At 36.8% G+C, this 18,612-nt stretch overlaps 1 protein-coding gene across 10 annotated transcripts in view; it reads left to right on the plus strand.

Annotated features, from left to right (window-relative positions):
* LOC131156200 (probable protein phosphatase 2C 51) overlaps positions 1 to 18,612 on the plus strand; it is a 138,909-nt gene that overhangs the window by 27,822 nt on the left and 92,475 nt on the right. For all 10 annotated transcript variants that reach the window (XM_058109701.1, XM_058109705.1, XM_058109703.1 and 7 more), the window contains 3 exons: positions 11,563 to 11,636; positions 13,875 to 14,016; positions 14,270 to 14,456. In XM_058109701.1, coding sequence (XP_057965684.1) covers positions 11,563 to 11,636; positions 13,875 to 14,016; positions 14,270 to 14,456 — 403 coding nt within the window. The remainder of the gene's footprint in view (positions 1 to 11,562; positions 11,637 to 13,874; positions 14,017 to 14,269; positions 14,457 to 18,612) is intronic.

The following is an 18,612-nucleotide window of genomic DNA, read 5'->3' on the forward strand; positions in this document are numbered from 1 at the left end:
AATGGAACTTCTGAACAGACTGCAAGGATGAGTTCTACTGCAACTGCCAAGCACTCCCTTCGTGTGCCGTTGATTATTGTCAAACTTCCAGATTCCCCAAGTGATGCTCAACTTTGCTTGGTGATGACCTTCTATAGATGCTGACATGCTTGCTTGCCACCAACGTTAGAATAGCCTTTTTCTTGTTCTCATCCTTAAGCCCATCTTTTTATGCAGTGGGTGTAGGCTGGAAACTAGAATTGGGAGTAGCCTGCTTTTTAGGCCATCTAACTCTTGTCTTTGCTCATCTGAAACCCTCATTTATTACTTGGGCTCTGGGTTTGAAACATGCCCTAAACAAGAAGAAGCTCCACAAGAATGTTGGGTCCATCTCTCCAAAAAAATCTTGCTGGGTCAATGAAGGCATATGATGGGTTTCACTGCTTTTAAACCTGAGGCTGGTCCACCCAAGAGTTGACCCTAAGCCAATGCAAATTTAATAATACCCACTACAATCCAACCCATGCTCTTACAATCATGAGCCACCTGCAACACATCTTTGCTTGTAAATCCTATGGTTATGTTTGTTTTGCAAAATAGCTATTCCTCCTAATAAGATGGTGCAATGAGAAATTTGACAATACATTCCCATGGTAATATTTATTCCTTAATATTCCCCATTATTACATTTAACATGGAAAGGAATAAATATTCCCATGGTGAAATTTGGCAATAATTATTCCTTGTTATGGAGTCATAATTATTTTTGCATTGGTATTTGCTTTACGGTAATGACTTATTTTATTGATTTGTTTATTTATTGTATAATCTTTCAAAATGTTCTATAGCAGTCATCATATTAGTAAGAATAGATATTTTGTGAAGCAACATAACTAGCAGCATCACTTTCACAGATGCCTCCCCACTACTATTAACAATGGCATAACCTTCTGGCTTTGACACTCTTAATTGTCATGCATTTCCTACTTCCAACTCTGAACATGATCCCGTCCAAATTCAAAACCAACTTCAAAATGTTGGCAAATCCTTGACATATCTTCTCATTGATACCTCTTCAATTGGATCTGGTCTACAGTCTACACTCAATACAAGAAAGAAAATCTGCCAAACTTTTTATTTTTGATTGAAATGCACCTATCTTAGAAACAAGGATGGGAAGTAGTCACATAACTATCTTGCAGCCAACAATGGGACCCTAACCCACTGTTTCTGATTCATAGTTTTTATCCTTTATAGATGAATGAAGCCCCTAAGATCAACCTTCTTTAGTCACAGATGTCAAATCTTGCTTCTATTCTGTATTGACCTGTGGATTTTTCCCTCTATAAATTTCTGAAATCAAAATCATTGGGAAAGAGGGAGGTGGTGAAAGAGCGAGAAAGAATGTTAATAGAAGTGAGGAAGCGAGAAAAAAGAACGATGGTGAGGCAACATGAGGCATACTTGCTTGATACGTCATGAGACATATGAGGGCACCATGAGATCATTATTGCTGAACTAATGATGGGTATACGTTGAACATGAAGTTGCATGCATGTGCATGCATTTGTGTGCGTGTGAGAGTTATTGTTATTATTTTTAGACAACAGAAACTTCATTAAATCAAGAACAGGAACATTTACAGAGTAAGGAGGATAAGGCATCCTCCATAAGAAAAAAAAAAGAAAAAAGAGAAAGGGTTTCCTTGTGCCACAAACCTCCCTGCTTTGTGAGGGTAGGAGGAGGGTCGTTACTGTGTATGCAGCCTTACCCTTGCTCTTATACAGATTAGTTTTTTTCCTTGTGTCAAAAAACAGAAAAAAAATAAAAAATATGAAGGAGTGAGAGAAATATTATTTGTTTGTCATTTTAGAGAAGCATGCCCTAAATCAAGTTGAATGGAAATAAGGGAAAAGAATTCAAGCATGATGGTTCTCTATTGTCACTAAGTGTAATATTTTTTGGTGACCTGTCATTGAGTTTATTATGAGGTTTCATTATTCTTTCAAAGCTGACAGGTCATTAATATTGATTGTTGGATAATGTAACAAATCTGACAATGCACATTCCTGAATTTGCTGGACGAAGGGAAGTGTTTGTGCAGCTGGTTGAAGAAGAATTTGGATGGCTCTTGAAAATAGTACAGCTTGTTTGGATTGGGTATTGTGGGATGGGGAATAATCTCTGGATAAGATCCTTGAGAGCAGAAGCCTGCTGGTTTGATATTGTTGGCTGCTATTGAATGGTGGATGTTATTTATGTCTTGAAAAAATGAAAGAGGCAGGCAGTCGATCCATTTGCATTCGAAATGGCATAGAAGCATTGGGATGGTGGGCTTGTCTTTAAGCTTGAAAGCAGTAGATAAAGAAGGTATGAGGGAAGAGATGGAAACATAGGTTAGGCAGTGTCGATGCTGTGATTGCTGGTCGCTGAAAACTGTGAAGCTAGTTGTGGCTGTTATGGTTGGAAGAAAAAAGGAAGAAGAATGAGTGTATTCCAGAGGCTAACCAACCGACCATTAGTGGAAACCAAGAACCAAAGTTTTTTGATTGCTTCAGGAATACTCTGGCAAATCCTTGAGCATTTCTGGCCAAAGAGTAGCTTGAAATCAAAGGACTCAATTGCATCGCTAGGGTTGAAGGTTCCCCTGTGCTGTTCATAAGTTTAGGCTAAAATATCAACACAATATTATCAAGCTTTAAATTTTAAGCAGACTGAATAAATTGGCATCTATGTTAATTATTTTCACACAGGGGTTGGGGGGGGGGGGGTGGTTAGAGGTAGAGGAAGTTAGGCCAAAATATCAACACAATATTACCTAAGACCAACCTTTAAAAGTAGACTAAATAAGTTGGCATCTATGTATAATTATTTTACACGGAGGGTGGGGGGTGGGGTGGGGTTTAGAGGTAGAGGTAGAGGAATAGGGGTCAAAGTCATTATGATGGTCATTAGTTGGAATCTTTCAAGGGTAGGCGATGTTAGGAAAAGCAGGTACTGAAGGAGGTGTTGTCTAAGTTTTCTCCTATTATTGTATTTCTACTAGAAACTAAATGTCGCAGTATTGTGTGATTAGAAGTATGTTAGATGTGATGTTTAAGGAATGGGAATTCCTCCCTTCTAATGGGGTGGCAAGGTGGTGCTTATTGTTTGGGATATGGGTTGGCGTTCTTAAGTTGACTGCTTGGTTGGTTTCTTTACATTATTTGTCGTATTAGAGGTTAATTGGAGGTGGTAGTGGTGGTTAACCTTGGTGTGTGGTCCTTTTAGACCTACTTTTTGTTCTTACTTTTGGGATGAAATGTATGCGGTTTATAATTTTTGTTTGCCTAGTGGATTTTAGGTGATGATTCTAAAGTAGTTAGGTCCCTAATAGAGAACAAAGTGGGATAGTTTCAATTAGAGTGGGCAGAAGTTTGATAGATTCATTAGGAATTGTGGTTTGAGGAATCTCCCTTGGGGAATGCCTTATTTTTCTTATCTATTGGAAGGTAGAGGTCTGACCACTTTACTATTTTGTATCAAATGGGGCCCTGCTCCTTTTCACTTTGACGAATATGTGGTTGGATTATTACTCTTTTTGTTCTTAGGTTGAGGATGCATGGAATGATGGTGCAGTGCTTGTGGAGGGGGGGTGGGGGAATGGTGTTGTAGATTTTAGAAGAAGCTGAAGCATCTAAAAGACGTTTTACACGCAAAATTTAGAGAATTTTGGGAACATTAGAGTTTAGAAAGCTAATATTTTAGTTTTTAAGTTATGTTGAGTCTTAGGACATGAAAGTGGAAGATGGGGGTTAACTGAGGAGTTGGCATAGGGGCATGTTTCTCTATTGAGGTGGATGATTTATCTTCAAATAGGTGAGACATTGAAAGCAAAAGTAATTTTAAGTGGGCTAGGGAAAGTTATTGTAATTATAGAAAGAGCGATAGAGTTAGTGGAGGGAGGTTATTAGAGATTCTTCTTTGATAGTGGAAGAGATTATGAATTGTTTTTCTTAAAGATTATTTGTTTTGTGGAGGATTACTTTAGGCCTATAATTGAGGGCCTAGAGTGGAGCCCAATTTATAGACCACTTATGAAAGGTCTTTTGATGTGAAGGAATTAGGAGAGGCTGTTCTGCGATGGTGAGAGATAAAGATGTTGGTCGGCATAGTTTTGAATGGATTTTATTCAAGTATTGTTAGGAGGCAGTGAGAGTGGATTTGATGAAAATCTTTCAAGAATTATATTAATTGGATTATTGGGTTGAGTATTAATTCTTCTTTTATTACTTGGTTACCAAGGAAAGTCATTTGGTAAATTAAGTGTTAAGTGCCCAACACTGAATTCAAATCTAATTTTGTGAACCAATTTTGAATTGAACTTGAACCGGTCACTGAGTCTAATTCCTAAATTATCTTAATTGTTTGGTATCTAATTCCTAAATATGTGTCGTTTTTTAATTTTGACCTTCACAACTCTCGAAAGCATGAATACTTGATTAGCAAGTATATATAAATCAAATTTTTAAATTTGATAAAGATATTTTCTAGTCATATATTTAATTAGTAATTATAAATAAAAATAATATAATTTATGGTTGGACAAAAATAAAATTATTATTTTAATTTTAACTACTTGGGTGTGGTTTTTCTTTTTCTCCCTGTTGTTATTTTTATTTTCATAAGGGATAAAACTGCAAAAAGGGTAAATTCCCTCTTACCAAATCAAACGTGTTTCTTATCTAATTCAGTTAGACAAATTTAAGAAAATTCAGAGTAGCCATCAAATGCTTTGAGTTCACTTATTTAGTGAACCCGTTCAAACATAGCTTTTATGTAGAGGTTAATCATATAGGTCAAGTAAGCTTTAAGTGATATTTTCATGCTCAAAGTGCTTTCTTGGGAGATAGACAAATTTTGGATGCTATTTTGGTAGCTAATGAAGTGGTTGATGATGTTAAGAGGAGGGAGGAGGAGGATAATGGTGTTGTTTTTAAGTTGGATTTTGAGAAAGCCTACGAAATGGTTAGATTGTTAGGAAGGGTTTTTAGCCAAGAAGGGCTTTGGGGACACATGGAGATCTTGGCCAACAGTTTGATTATCTAGTGTTCATTTTCAGCCATTATCAATGGGGAACTTAGTCATGGTTTATTGCGTTGATGGGAGTTAGAGGAGGGAATCAATAGTTGCCTTTCTTTTTCGTGCTTATAGTAGATATGTCTTCAACATCAACGTCAACATCAAGCCTTAAGTTCGTAGTGTACACATTTTGGAAACTTCTACTTTTTGGATGTTTTTTTCCTTAGTTGCCTGACATTTTGATCCATAGAGCATGTCTGGTCTTATAGCCGTTTGATAAAACTTTCCTTTTAATTTAAAGGATATTATACAATCACACAACACGCTCAAAGCACTCCTCCATTTTATTCAACTTGCTTTAACCTTAATGTATTACATCCTGTTCAATTTCTTCTTCTACTTGCATAATAGATCCAAGGTAATGATATCTACCAATACTATTAATTTATTGGTTATTAAGTTTAATATTATTTCTAATATTCCTCCTTACTTGGCTAAAATTATATTTCATATATTTTGTTGTATTTCTACCTATCCTAGAATGTCTGGACTTTAAAGTTGTTCTCCATAGTTCTGACTTAGATTCTACTCCGCTCCTACTTTCATTAATCAAAACATATCATCTCCAAACAACATACACCATGGGATCTCTTGTTGGATATTTCCATTAAGTCTGTCAATCACTAAAGAGAAAAGATAAAGAGCTCAAAGTAGAACCTTGATGTACATCTATTGTGATTAGGAATTCTCTAGACTCTCCTACATTCTTAACTCTAGTTGTTACTCTATCATACATACCCTTAATGATATCAATATATCTACTGCCTAATCATAGTAGGTATCTTGAGTAGGGTAATTGATATAGCAGTAGATTGAGAGGGATGTGGTTTGTTGTGGGGAGGGAGAGACTTGTTTGTGTTGCACTCGAGGTCATAAATTCCAATTTTAACTAAAATTTCAAAGCTTTGAAAATATAGAAATTTCCGTGGAAAATTTTGATTTTGAAGTCAATTTTGATTTTGAAAAATTATGCAAAATGGTAGTAAAGTTTGGAATTCCTTTATGAAAATTTAGAAATGATTTGACATGATAATGCAAGTTCTAGAACTAAAATACCATAAATTAAAGATATCAATGATGGGTGTGTTGTGTATAAGGTGTAGAAGCTTGTAATATAATAATCATATTAAATGTATTCAATTAGTATACGAATTATTTATTTATTAATTAACAAATATATATAATTTAGACATAAATGGTCAAATAAAATGTTGTTACTAATGGCGATGGCCCTATTTGTCTCTCTCTCGTATTTGCGATACTATCCCTTTCCCCTCCTTGTGAGTTTGTTGCGATGAAGATTGGTTTAGGTTATGACGAGCCGAGTGATTCAGATTGAAGGAAAATCCTTTGATCCGCATATGGACAAGGGTGAGGGGAGATCATGTTTGCCTATGGTTGAGAAGAATGTTGTTTGTAATAGATGGGTTAGGTTATCGAAAGAGGCTGTTTTGTGGTTTGTCGAAGGGTTTTTGGTTTTTGGTTGGATGGAGAGGGGTTTTCGAAGTTTTCGCAAGGGTATTACAATTTACAAACTATTGGTTGTTGATTAGGTGGGCGAAGGTGGGAAAGTTCTTGGAGTTAGGGTTAGGTTGGATGGCGAAGCTTCGTGAGTGTTTTCTGTGACTTAGCGAAGGAGTTATGAAAAGACTATGATGATATGGTTGTAGATGGTCATCTGCATTTCAGATCGTGGAGGCAGGTCATGTTGGAAAGTAATATAGATGAAGCGAGGGTCGCGATTGTCAAGTCCTCTCTGGAGATTGAGTTATGGTGGCTGACAAGGAAGATAGGTGCTGTAAGTGCGGCGGTGTAGTTTAAGTGAACAAGGCTGATCGTTTGAAGTCAGTGACAATTGTTGTTAATCAACCGAAACCAACCCTAGCCAACCAGTCGTCAACCAGTCAGCAACCTCCGAAGGCTGCAATCTTCATCAACCAATGGATTTTCCTGAGAAGGTAGCTAGGGTTTCAATGGAGGAGTTGTTCGTTTCTGGTAGGCTTGCCAAGGCTTGGGTCCTTAACTACCAAAAATAATATTTTACTACCTAACAATCCCAAGTTCAGTAGAAAGTGGGGAAGTCGGGTGTCGCTCCTTAGGGGCTTAAAGCGCAGTTATCAAACCACTTCCAAATTAATTTATTGTAGCCTTGTGTAACAGAAAAGTAAAAAGATGGTATTTTTCAGGGTGTATTCTATTAACTACTTGAAAGCATGTAATTGAAAGCATGTAAATCTAACTTAAATGAAAGCATGTAAATCTAAGTTTACTCCTACAAAGCAGTGCTCAATCATGAATCATGCCTAGGATGTTGTATGCATAATCTAAGTTCAATAAGTTTACCGCATTAAACTAATCGGAACCCGACTAAACAATCCAAGGAGCCATTCAATGGCATAGAGTAGCAAGGGTGCACCCACCGTCCGAAGCACAGTCGGGATCCAGATTTCTATCACAACGATCACGAGAACCTTTGTGGGAGACTGTAGCATAATACGTGTACCTCACCAAAGCTGTAGAAGTGCTATCCTATCTACCAGGTATTCATCACAGTCAAGCTGTTAAAGAAAGTAGTAAAGGAAATCGATTAAATGAAAGCTAGATAAATGAAAGCGGTAAAGAGAAAGCATGTAAAAAGATCAATCCTTTGTATTCAAATCGTCAGTCACTAATGACCGGAGGTACAACTGAATTATCATCTAATCTACGCAGAAAACACAAGAGCGTTGCCGGTTGGCGTAGGCCATTGAACACTTCTTGCACAAACCAGAACAAGTATTGAAATCTACTCTAACTAATCTACAATGACTCTCAATGACATCTTAAGTGTCACTAACCTAAGAGAGGCCAAAGAGGAACCCCTAGAACATATTTGTAGCTATTATTTATACCCATTAGGGTTAACAAGGTTTGAAATTCAAAAATGGCAACTTCTGCAAGTATCTCACGACGCAGATCGTCAGTTTCGACCAGGTCGCATCCATGTTCTTCCTCGGTTGCACCCTGGTCGGAGCTCCCGGGAAAGCAGGGATTTGAATTAAGCTCTTCTCGACATAGTCGCACAGTCAGGTCTTGTTGGTCGAGTCTATGGTCGAGGCTTGCAGGATCTCAAGCTTCAGGAAATCTTAGGAACTCGACTTTATCGCCCGTGATGGTCTCTTTGGTTGAGCATTTGATTGAGGCTCTCAGTAGTTCTATCTTCAGTCAGCTTCAGCCTCTGGACCTAGTCGCCTCAGAAGGTCACTATGTCAAAGACTTGGTTGAACCTTGTAGTTATTCTATTTCAAACTTGAACCTTGGAGGCTACATCTATTTCCTTGGTCACCCCTGTTGGTAGCTAGTCGCTCCACATGGTCGAACATGATCATTCTTGCTTAATTGCACTGAAGCTCTAGGGACTTGGCTAAACATCTGATTTTAGCTTTGAGTGTCCCAAATATTCCCTTGTTTTCTCAGAATGCCTAATTCCGTGGTTTTTAGCCTGTTTTCCCTGAAACACGAACAACCTTGCGTAGCTCCGAAATATGATAACAAAGGGTTGCATACAAAATAAATGAGGATAAACAAAGGTAAATGAGGGTCTAAAATCATACATTTTAGGGACTCATCAGTTTTAAAGGCTGATAGGGCTGCATTCATGGGGGAGGAAGCAAATAGATGAGCTGAGACGTGTGGTTCTTGTTTTGGACCTAGACCAACTAATTGATAAGAAAGGTATTTCCTTTTTATATAATTTGGTCCGTTTACTTGAGCAAGCCCAAGACTTAAGTTTATATAAGTTGGGCTCTAATGAGTAGACTAGGGGTGGCCCTTATTCCTTCGGTTCTATTCAGAAGGTAAATGGCGAAGGTCAGGATGCTGGACAGGGAAATAGGGAATTAGACAAGTTAGAGCCGAATTTCAAGAACAAGAAGGACCAGATTTTAGTCCTTCGAGCTCATGAAATGAGCAGTGGGAAGGAGGAGGTTAGGCTTAACATTTAGAGTCCAGCACTCTAAACTTTAAGTCAGGTTGATTGAACTCTGGTTCATATCCAGAATATTAATAGCTCGGAGCTAAGTAGACCGTGGCAATAAAAAATGTTACAAGTCTAGAAAAATGTTAAAAAAATGGGGAGGTAAAATGTGAAAATCTAGGAGCAATTATGGGGGAGATTGATGATATCTTGTGTTTAAATTCTGATAGATTTGAGGGTAGTAAGTTGTATGCTCGCTGAAAGTCAGCTTTTGGTGCGACAGGGACAAAACTTTTATGGGGAGACTCTAGAGGAGAATTTAGCATAGTGGAAGACTCTCTCACAAAGAAGGAGGTGGGTTGCATCAATGGAGAAAAAAAAGGAAAAGGAGGATAAGAAATTGGGGGGGGGGGGGGGGGGATAGTTTGGATTCAAAAAGTGATGATTTAAGTGAATTTGACTTTGGGGGAGTATTGTTGGATGAGATCTAGAAACAATATGGGTATGCTTCTGGTTCTTGCAAAGTAGGGGATTTATCTTATGTTCATTTTGTCCTATTGGAAGGTTTGATGGGAGTGTCTATTTTTGAAAATGATGCTTTAGTCAACAATTCAAAGCGTAGGGATGGAGTATAGCCTACTCCTTTGGAGGAAATTCCCAAGGATGATTTAGAAGCTCAACATCTTTTGGATAAGTTGGATTTAAAATTGAGTGATATTGGAGGAAATGAGGTTCGCTTGGCAAAGTCGTAAATTGTAAGGGTCAAAGAGAATTAGCAAATTTGAGGAGTTCGCTAAATTACAATGGAAAGTGTTTGAAAAGGGGTTTTCTTGGTTAATTTTATCTAGTTTCACAGTGTGATATTTTTTTTAAAATAAATTTTTCCTTCTTTCTTTTTTATTTTTTTTGTGGACGCCTTCTCCTAACATGTCGTACCATCTTTTTTCCCTTTCTAATATATACTTTCTTTTATTATAAACAAAATGTTGTTACTAATATCAAAATTTAATTTTTCTTATAATTTCAAAGGCCGTTGTACTAATTTTTGGTTTCAATTAAAATAAGAAATAAATTTCACTTTGGATTTAAATCTGAAATTTGAATTTCATGGAAATTTCATCAATAGTTCAAATTTTGATAAATTTTTCTAAACTTCCAATATTTTGATATATTTTGGATGGTTTGTAGAAATTTTGACAAGAATTTTGCAAGATGGAAATTGATTTCCATTTTGATTTTGAGGCAGATGGAAAACTGAAATCTCAACAAAAACTTCGCGGAAATTAAAGATTGCATTTACATTTTGCAAATATGCCATCTTTCTTCTTATTTAACCATATAGATTTTCCCCCCCTGAATGTCCTCACTATTTACAGATTTTTGGGAGGGTGTCTGGTTCGAGAATTAGTACAGGGAAAGTCAATATTGTTGCTAATAGTTCGACTCTGGATAGGTAGGTCCGTAGAGTGTGCTTCATTAGTGGGTTGCTGTGTTTTAGATTGGGCTTTGATTTTGGTTCTTTTTTTTAGTGGAAATCCTAGAGGTCTGTACATTTTTGGACCCAGCTATGCTGCTTATACCCAAGCTGTCTAAGCATCGAGATGGGTGGAAAGGCTCTTTGTTTTCTTTAGGAGATTGTGTTGCTTTAATTTTGGTGCACTTAGCCACTATTCTTTTATTTATATTTATATTTATTTATTTATTTATTTTGGTCTTTGTTTAAGATTCCTTTTCAATAGCAGGTGAGTTTGAAAAGATTATGGATGATTTTCCTTGCTTTGTTTTGGGTGAGCGAAGAGGGATCATTTCGTATGTTGTGAGTTGTCTGTAGGTTTAAGGCTGTGGGCTGGTTGGGTCTCTGTAAGTTGGTGTCTAAGAACAACTCAGATTCATCTTGTGCTTCCACTTTCTATACATTATCCCATCTGTTTTTCTCTTTCTATTCTCCTCTACTTGTCTCTCACTTATTCTTCTTGGCTCTTCTATCAACCTGACCCTAAATACATGGATGTATAAAAAAATGCTATTTTGTTGGCTTATCTTGTTGGTGGCCAAAGCTTGGATTTTATTTTTATTTTTGAATTTGGGGTATTGATGAGCAGTGGATAAATTGATATTTACATTTCTTGTTAAAGATTTATGGTGACTGACCAAAGACCAAGGACATCTAATTTATCGGTTTATGAATTATCTGTGTACATTTATTAATTTGTTGGAGGTGGGGACACTCTGATGCATCAGTGCATACCCTGAAAAAACTCATGAGAGAGTGGAGAGGTGGGTCAGTGGGTTTGAAGTTTCACACAAATCCAAGTCTTTCAAAATTCTTTTCCCCTTGAATGTAAATTTACTTGGGAAGCCCTAAAATAAAACACTAAAACCCCTTGCCTAGTTAATGCATGTTAATTGACGAGTTATCAGTGTCATGTTCAATTTTTTTTTTTTTTTTTCAAAAATATTTTCCTTGTTTTATATTTAATATGCTTACTTTTTGGTCATTCCATCAGCCAATGACATCGCTTCTGATCGAGTACATTTAGATCATGCTCATCCAATTACAGCCACATTTGACAGGTTATTGGTAAGGCTGAAAATTAGTTAATTCATGTTGTCTCATTTTTAAATTGGAATTCTATTTCATTAAAATTCTTGTACTGAGGTTGCTGCTACCTTCTCGCGCTTCTGCACTGAGAGTCATATATCATGGGTTCATGAACATTTTTTGTTCTGATATTCCATTTACTTTTATTTTTTCAAGTACTGATTTGTATTTGGATTGTTGTTTGTTGTTGTGATGTATCATTGATTTGTTGTTGTTGTTGATAATGTGCATTTGGACATGTAAGATTTGAAGAACTTTTTTTCCCTTGAATTTGTTTTTGGGCAGTATGCTAAATTCTATACCTAACATTTTTGGACACCACATTTGTAGTTTGCGGTGAATGAGAACTTCTGTTTGATCACATTTAATGGTAATCTTTTAAAGGCAAAGGAAAAGAGCAACACGTTTTGTCGTATAGGAGAAAACCATGTGGCTCCACAGGCAAAAGCAAATAATACCTTCCTAGAGTTGAGCTTGCATTGGGTATATATTAGGAAGATCTTGCCATACAAGAAACTTCTTGATTCGCCTTTAAGAAGACAAAATTGTGAGGCCGTGTAAAGCTGACAATATCTAGAGTTGGACACTACTAAATTTCGCATGAGTTGAGTACTCAAAAAAATATGAATTAATGTTAAATGATCTTTAATACATGATCTATTTTTTTTTTGCGCAAGTTGGATTTTTGCTCAAATATGAAGATGAATTGCCCAACTAAAGTAGTGTGGTAGTGTATAGCTTGATCTGTACTAGTTTTATTCCAATTTTAAAATTCAAGATCTATAAAAAGGGTTAAAAAGGGTTCTATATAAGAAATCCCATTGTAAATTTAATCTTAAATTATTACTATGCCATCCCAATAAATATAATAAACAAAAACACCTCAATGAATCAAACATATACATTTATACACATGCACATATTAGGTTATTTTAATACTATCATAAGAAAAGTGATATACTTGAATTTATTTTCATTTGAGAATATTCACATTTATTTTACCTTTTTTTTTATTTTTGCGCTCAAATATGTGTAAAACATGCATGCATATGTGCAGAATTTTGGCAAACATGCACATACTATTTCAAGGAATTGAATGAAATTTTTAAAATTTTTTTTAAATAAAAGTATTTTTTGTTAGGGACCCAAATGGAATTACTAGGAATCAGTAGGGGAAATTGGATGATTGTCCTTCCTATGTATGTAAATTGAATTATACAAAAATAGCAATGGTAACATTGGAAATGTTGTAGAGTTAAAGACAGAGGGGGGAAGAAGAAAGAACAGGAGAGGAGAATTAGAAAAGAAGAAGAAAGAAAGAGAAAGGAGGCAGGAATTTTTTGGAGCCTTACATTCAACTTCTCGCCTACACTCTCTTCCAGAAGAGCCTTTGAGATACAATCCTACAAATAGCATCCCTGGTTGTTTGGGATTTTTCGTAAACCGACTCATCACACTCACAGTGAAGGATATGTCAGGTCTAGTGAAGTAGATCAAATTGCCAACCAACTGCTTATATTGACATTTGTCTTCAAAATCTGTCCAACATCCCTAGAAAGCTTCATGTTGGGATCCATAGGAGTGTCAAGTATCGACTGGTTTAGCTCGCAAGATACGAGTCTCACCTAGAAAGTCCAAGGTATATTTTCATTGAGATAGATCCAACCGTTTTGTACAGCATACAATCACAATATCAAGAAAGTAGCTTAGAGTACCGAAGTCTTTGATTTGAAATTTTGCTTGAAGTCATTGCTTGACATCCACAATCCTGCTTTGGTCATTTCTAGTCATGGCGATGTCATCAAAATAAACTACTAAAAGCACCACAACTGTCTTGTTTGGCAAACAAAGACTGAATGATCAGAGTAGCACTGAATGAAACCAAATGCAGAGACCACCTAACTAAACTTGTAAAACCAAGCTTGTGGAGACTGCTTAAGACCATAAATGACCTTTTGCAACCTACATACCTTATCATCCTCCCCTTTGAGCAAATGGATGGCTTTCAGTGGACTTATTAGTAGTATTATTATTTGTCTTGTTGGGTTATAAAGAATAGATTGTTCAAGTGGTTGAGATAACTCCATGAAGATACTTATTTTTTTAGAAATTGTTTGGCAATGAGAGTTGTTTCTTCAGATAAATAGTCATACTTTTGCGTCTTTTAGAAACATGCTCTATCAGCTGTGTAAATGATGTTGGCTTTTCTTGGTATAGGTTGAAGGGAAACGTGGCAGTTTGGGCTGTTTTTATTTATCTGAGAACCTTAATGAAAACATGGAAGCAGCATTTGAAATTCAAAAGGATGATCAAAATAATCTACTTCAAGCTCTACCTGATGTCCCTGATCACCAATATGGTAAACATAGGTCCTGCAAAATCTATTTTAAGAGTTACATCTCTGAATATGTGTTGTGTTTTAATTTCCTCAAGTTCTGTTGCAATATCGCTGTATTACCAATGGTCAATGCTTTTCTTCATACTTTTCCTTTAAATTTGTTTGAATAAAAATGTTTATTGCTTTATGATGTTGTTTTATGGCTATACTATCAACTTGGAAGTTGGATCCGTCAGCAGTGAGCTGCTTCTAACTGTCTTATTTTTAATTGTAGGTGGATATCTAAATTTGTATAGAGACCAGAATCTTTGCTTGCACTTTGGGATGACTGCTGATGGAATTAGAGATCAATGCAGAAACACTGAGGGATTTGATAATTTCCTCAGTTTGCTTGAGTCAATTCCTTTTCATTCTACTGGTTCAAATTATAGAATGATTGAGCATGACATGCCCAACTTGAGGTATATTTCTTTTTCTATCAAGTAGATTGTTGCTTGTATTGACCTCTATCCTTTTGAAGTTATCGAACGTTTGAAGAGTGAGGCTGCTTCATGGTTAAACCATTTTAAAATTGTCTAGTTAGGTATCATTTGTTAAAATTAAGGGTTAAGTATTAAACATGGAAGAAAGTTCTTAATTCTATAATATCTGAATTGGCACACTGAACAATTTATAGTCATTCAGTAACCAAACCACTCAGGGATTAGAATATGTTTAAATTTCCCATTTAACCCTTGTAAGATATCTAAAAAAAAGTTGTTTGACAAAATTATGAAAGAAAAGGATTGAATACGGGGTTCCTTGTTTAGTTGTTAATTTTTAATTTTTAATTTTTTTAATTTTTAATTTTCATTTTATTTTATTTAATGAAGGGGAACTTAGGCGCAACAGTGAAGTTGCCGCCGTGTGACTTGGAGGTTACCCATTTGAGGCGTGGAAACAACCTCTTACAAAAATGTAAGATAAGGCTGTGTACTATAGACTCATCGTGGTCGGCCCCTTCTCTAGACCTTGCATAAGCAAGAGCGTTGTGCGTTGGGCTGCCCTTTTTTGTTTTATTTTATTTTTATTTCGTCTCTTAGCACAAGAAATTAAGATTAGATTAGCAACTTGGAATATAGGGAGTCATACAAGTAAAAGTATGGAAATAGTGGAAATAATGTTTAGAAGGAAAACTAACTTAATCTGATGAGAAGAGTAGGAGAGAAAGCTAGAGAAATTGAAAAATCAGGGTTTAAACTTTGGTGCACTGGTAAATAGAAACATAAAAATACGGTGAGAATTATTGTAGATAAAGACCTAAGAGATAATTTAGTAAATATGTTAAAAGGATGGGGGATAGTATAATTAAAATTAGGATAGCTTTGGGCCTGAAGATAGTGAACGTCATTAGTGTATATTCTCCCCAAATAGGCTTAGTAGAAAATCTTAAAATATAATTTTGGGAAGATATGGATAGTATTATACAAAGGATAATGTTAGAGGTTATATATGTCTTTTAGTATTATTATTATTGAGTGTGTTAGTTTGTTAATTCGTGAGAGTTAGTAAGGGTATTATTGTCATTAGAGTGTATTTAAATTTGTGTTATAAATAGAGAGAGAGACATCTCTTCAAGTTAGGTCATTCATTTTTAATCAAATCTTAACATGGTATCTAAGCGTGATCCTATCTAAACCCTATTTCCCTTGGCCGTTGCCGGAAAACACCATTCCTGTGGCTGTTCTTCCCTAATCCACCTCCATCCCATACTAAATCACAAAACCAACCATATATTCATAATCAGACCCCCCGACAACCCACCCCATGAAACCCCATCACCGGAGGGCCCCTCACGCACCCCCACGTGCCGGCCAAATGCTAGTAGGGACAGCTCCCCCATGCGCTGACGTGTGAAAGCAGTTCTGGCCATTTTTTTTTTCTGCCATGCTCCGATTCCTTCCTTAGACTATATTATCAAGCTGTTAGGCCAGTTTTTTGCTAAACAATTCAACCTTTTTCGACCATGCACTCGCAGTATTTCGTTAATTTCTGTTCAAGGTTTGTGAAGGCTGCCTTGTGAGTTTTTTGGAGCCATGGCAGCATTCGTATGTTCAGTTGTGAAGCTGTGACAGTGCTATATCTGCCAGTGAGTTGTTCACCTTGACCGTGGTTGCATGGTTGCTTCACATGTTTTGTGATTGTTCCACTTATTGATTGCTCTTCTTGTTTTTGGTATGTTTGCTGTTTGTGAGTGCTGTGGCAGTGCTATATCCATTGGTGAGTTGTTCAACTCGTCCGTTGTTGTGTCGGTGCTTCGCATAGTTTGCGATTGTACCAATTAGTTTTGATTGTTCTTCTTGTTTTTGGTGTGATTGTTGATTTTTGAGTGTTGCGATGGAATCTATGAATCCCAAAAATTTGTTTCCTACATTGCTGCCGCAAATAACAACTCAAAATTTAAATGGAAAGAATTGTGTTCAATGGTCTAAAGCTGTTCGGATTTATTTAGTAGGGTTAGGTAAATCTAATCACTTGCTCCAATCTGAGTCTTCTGATGAGAAGAAAAAAACACGTGTGGGTTTAGGAAGATGCCTTGATTGTTTCCCTCTTGTGGAATTTGATGGAGCCACAGATTGCACAGATGTGTATGCATCTAGATACGTGCAAGGAGATTTGGGATTATGTCAAACTTCTTTACTTCAGTAATGTTATCCATATGTATGATTTATCTTAGGAGTACTTTAAGTTATAACAAGGCGATAGGAGCATTGCACATTATTTTGGAGAGATGAAGCGTATTCATGAGGAGCTTAACATCGTGCAACCTATAACTACTGACGTTCGTGAGATGTAGAAGCAGAGGGAGCAGATGACAGTTCTTCGTGTTCTAGCAGGCTTGAGACCTAAGTTTGAGGCAGTTCGGTCCCAAATACTCAGTAGTACTGAGCTGCCATCATTTGCCGATGTTCATTCTCGTGTCCTTCATGCTTCCTTTAGCATGGATTCTCCTATTCTTGCATCTGGCTCTAAGAGGACAACCTTTGCTACATAGAGTGATTCTAGTTCTCTATCAAAGAGCCGCAAAAGTTATTGCAGTGGTTCACACCTTTGGAGGCAGCCACCACTGACTTCACACCTTTGGGGGCAGCCAATGCAGCCACTACCGACTCCTCACCTTTGGGGTCGAGTGGGGGGCAACATACTATCTTTATGTTAGAGGAAGATTATTTCAAGTTCCAACAGTGTCAAGCGTCACAACAAGCTTCTCTTCCCATTGCATCTTTTTCCCTATTAGGTAAGCACACAGTATGCTTGTCATCCAGTACTTCTCATCCTAGTCCTTGGGTCATAGACTTTGCTGCCACTGCTCATATCATAGGTATTCCTAGATTTTTCTCTACTTCACACCTTTGGGGGCAGCCAATGCAGCCACTTCCAACTCCTCACCTTTGGGGTCGAGTGGGGGGCAACATACTGTCTTTATGTCAGAGGAAGAGTATTTCAAGTTCCAACAGTATCAAGTGTCACAACAAGCTTCTCTTCCCATTGCATCTTTTGCCCTATTAGGTAAGCACATAGTATGCCTGTCATCCAGTACTTCTCGTCCTAGTCCTTGGGTCATAGACTCTGCTGCCACTGATCATATCACAGGTATACCTAGATTTTTCTCCACTCTTCAATATCCTGCAAATTTGCCTTGTGTTACTCTTGCTGATGGGTCCACTACTACAATAAAGTGAATTGGGACTGTAAATCCCACTTCTTCTCTTTCCCTTCCTTCGGTTTTACATATTCCCAAATTTCCTTTCAATCTTATGTCTGCTAGCAAAATTACTAAATCCATGAATTGTTTAGTGACATTCTTCCTTGATTTTGTGGTTATTTAGGATTTGAAGACGAGGAAGACGATTGGCGGAGGGCATGAAGCTGGTGGACTGTGTCTCTTTGAGCTGCCATCTTCTTCCGCCTGCACTATTGCTGCCACTCCTTTCCAAATTCATTATTGCTTGGGTCATCCTTCATTGGAAATGTTAAAATGTCTTGTTCCTAGTTTGATTTTTGTGTCTAGTCTTGATTGTGAGTCTTGTTATTTGGGAAAGCACCATCGTGTTTCTTTCGCTTCCTAGGTCAATAAACGGGCTGCAATCCCTTTTATGCTAGTTCATTAAGATGTATGGGATCCTAGTAGGGTCGTGTCCAAGTTGGGTTTTCTGTACTTTGTAACCTTTGTGGATGATTATACTAGAGTGATTTGGTTATATTTAATAAAAGACTGTTCTAAGTTATTTCATGTATTTTGCCTTTTGTTTTGAAATAAAGACTCAATTTGGTTTGCTAGTTTGAATACTTTGAAGTGATAATGTTGAAGAGTGTTTTAATGCACATTTACTACTTATATGACTCAGTTTGGTATTGTTCATCAATCATCTTGTGCTCACACTCCTCAACAAAATGGGGTTGCAAAGCGGAAAAATAGACATCTTCTCGAAATCACTCGCACTTTACTTTATCAAATGCATGTACCTAAAGTGTTTTGGAGTGATGTTGTACTTACTGCTTGTTATTTGATCAACAAAAAGCCATCTTCTGTTCTTGGCGGAAAAATTCCCTACTCCATTCTCTTTCCTAATTCAC

Source organism: Malania oleifera, chromosome 5, assembly GCF_029873635.1.
Source record: "Malania oleifera isolate guangnan ecotype guangnan chromosome 5, ASM2987363v1, whole genome shotgun sequence".
NCBI classification, from domain to species: domain Eukaryota; kingdom Viridiplantae; phylum Streptophyta; class Magnoliopsida; order Santalales; family Ximeniaceae; genus Malania; species Malania oleifera.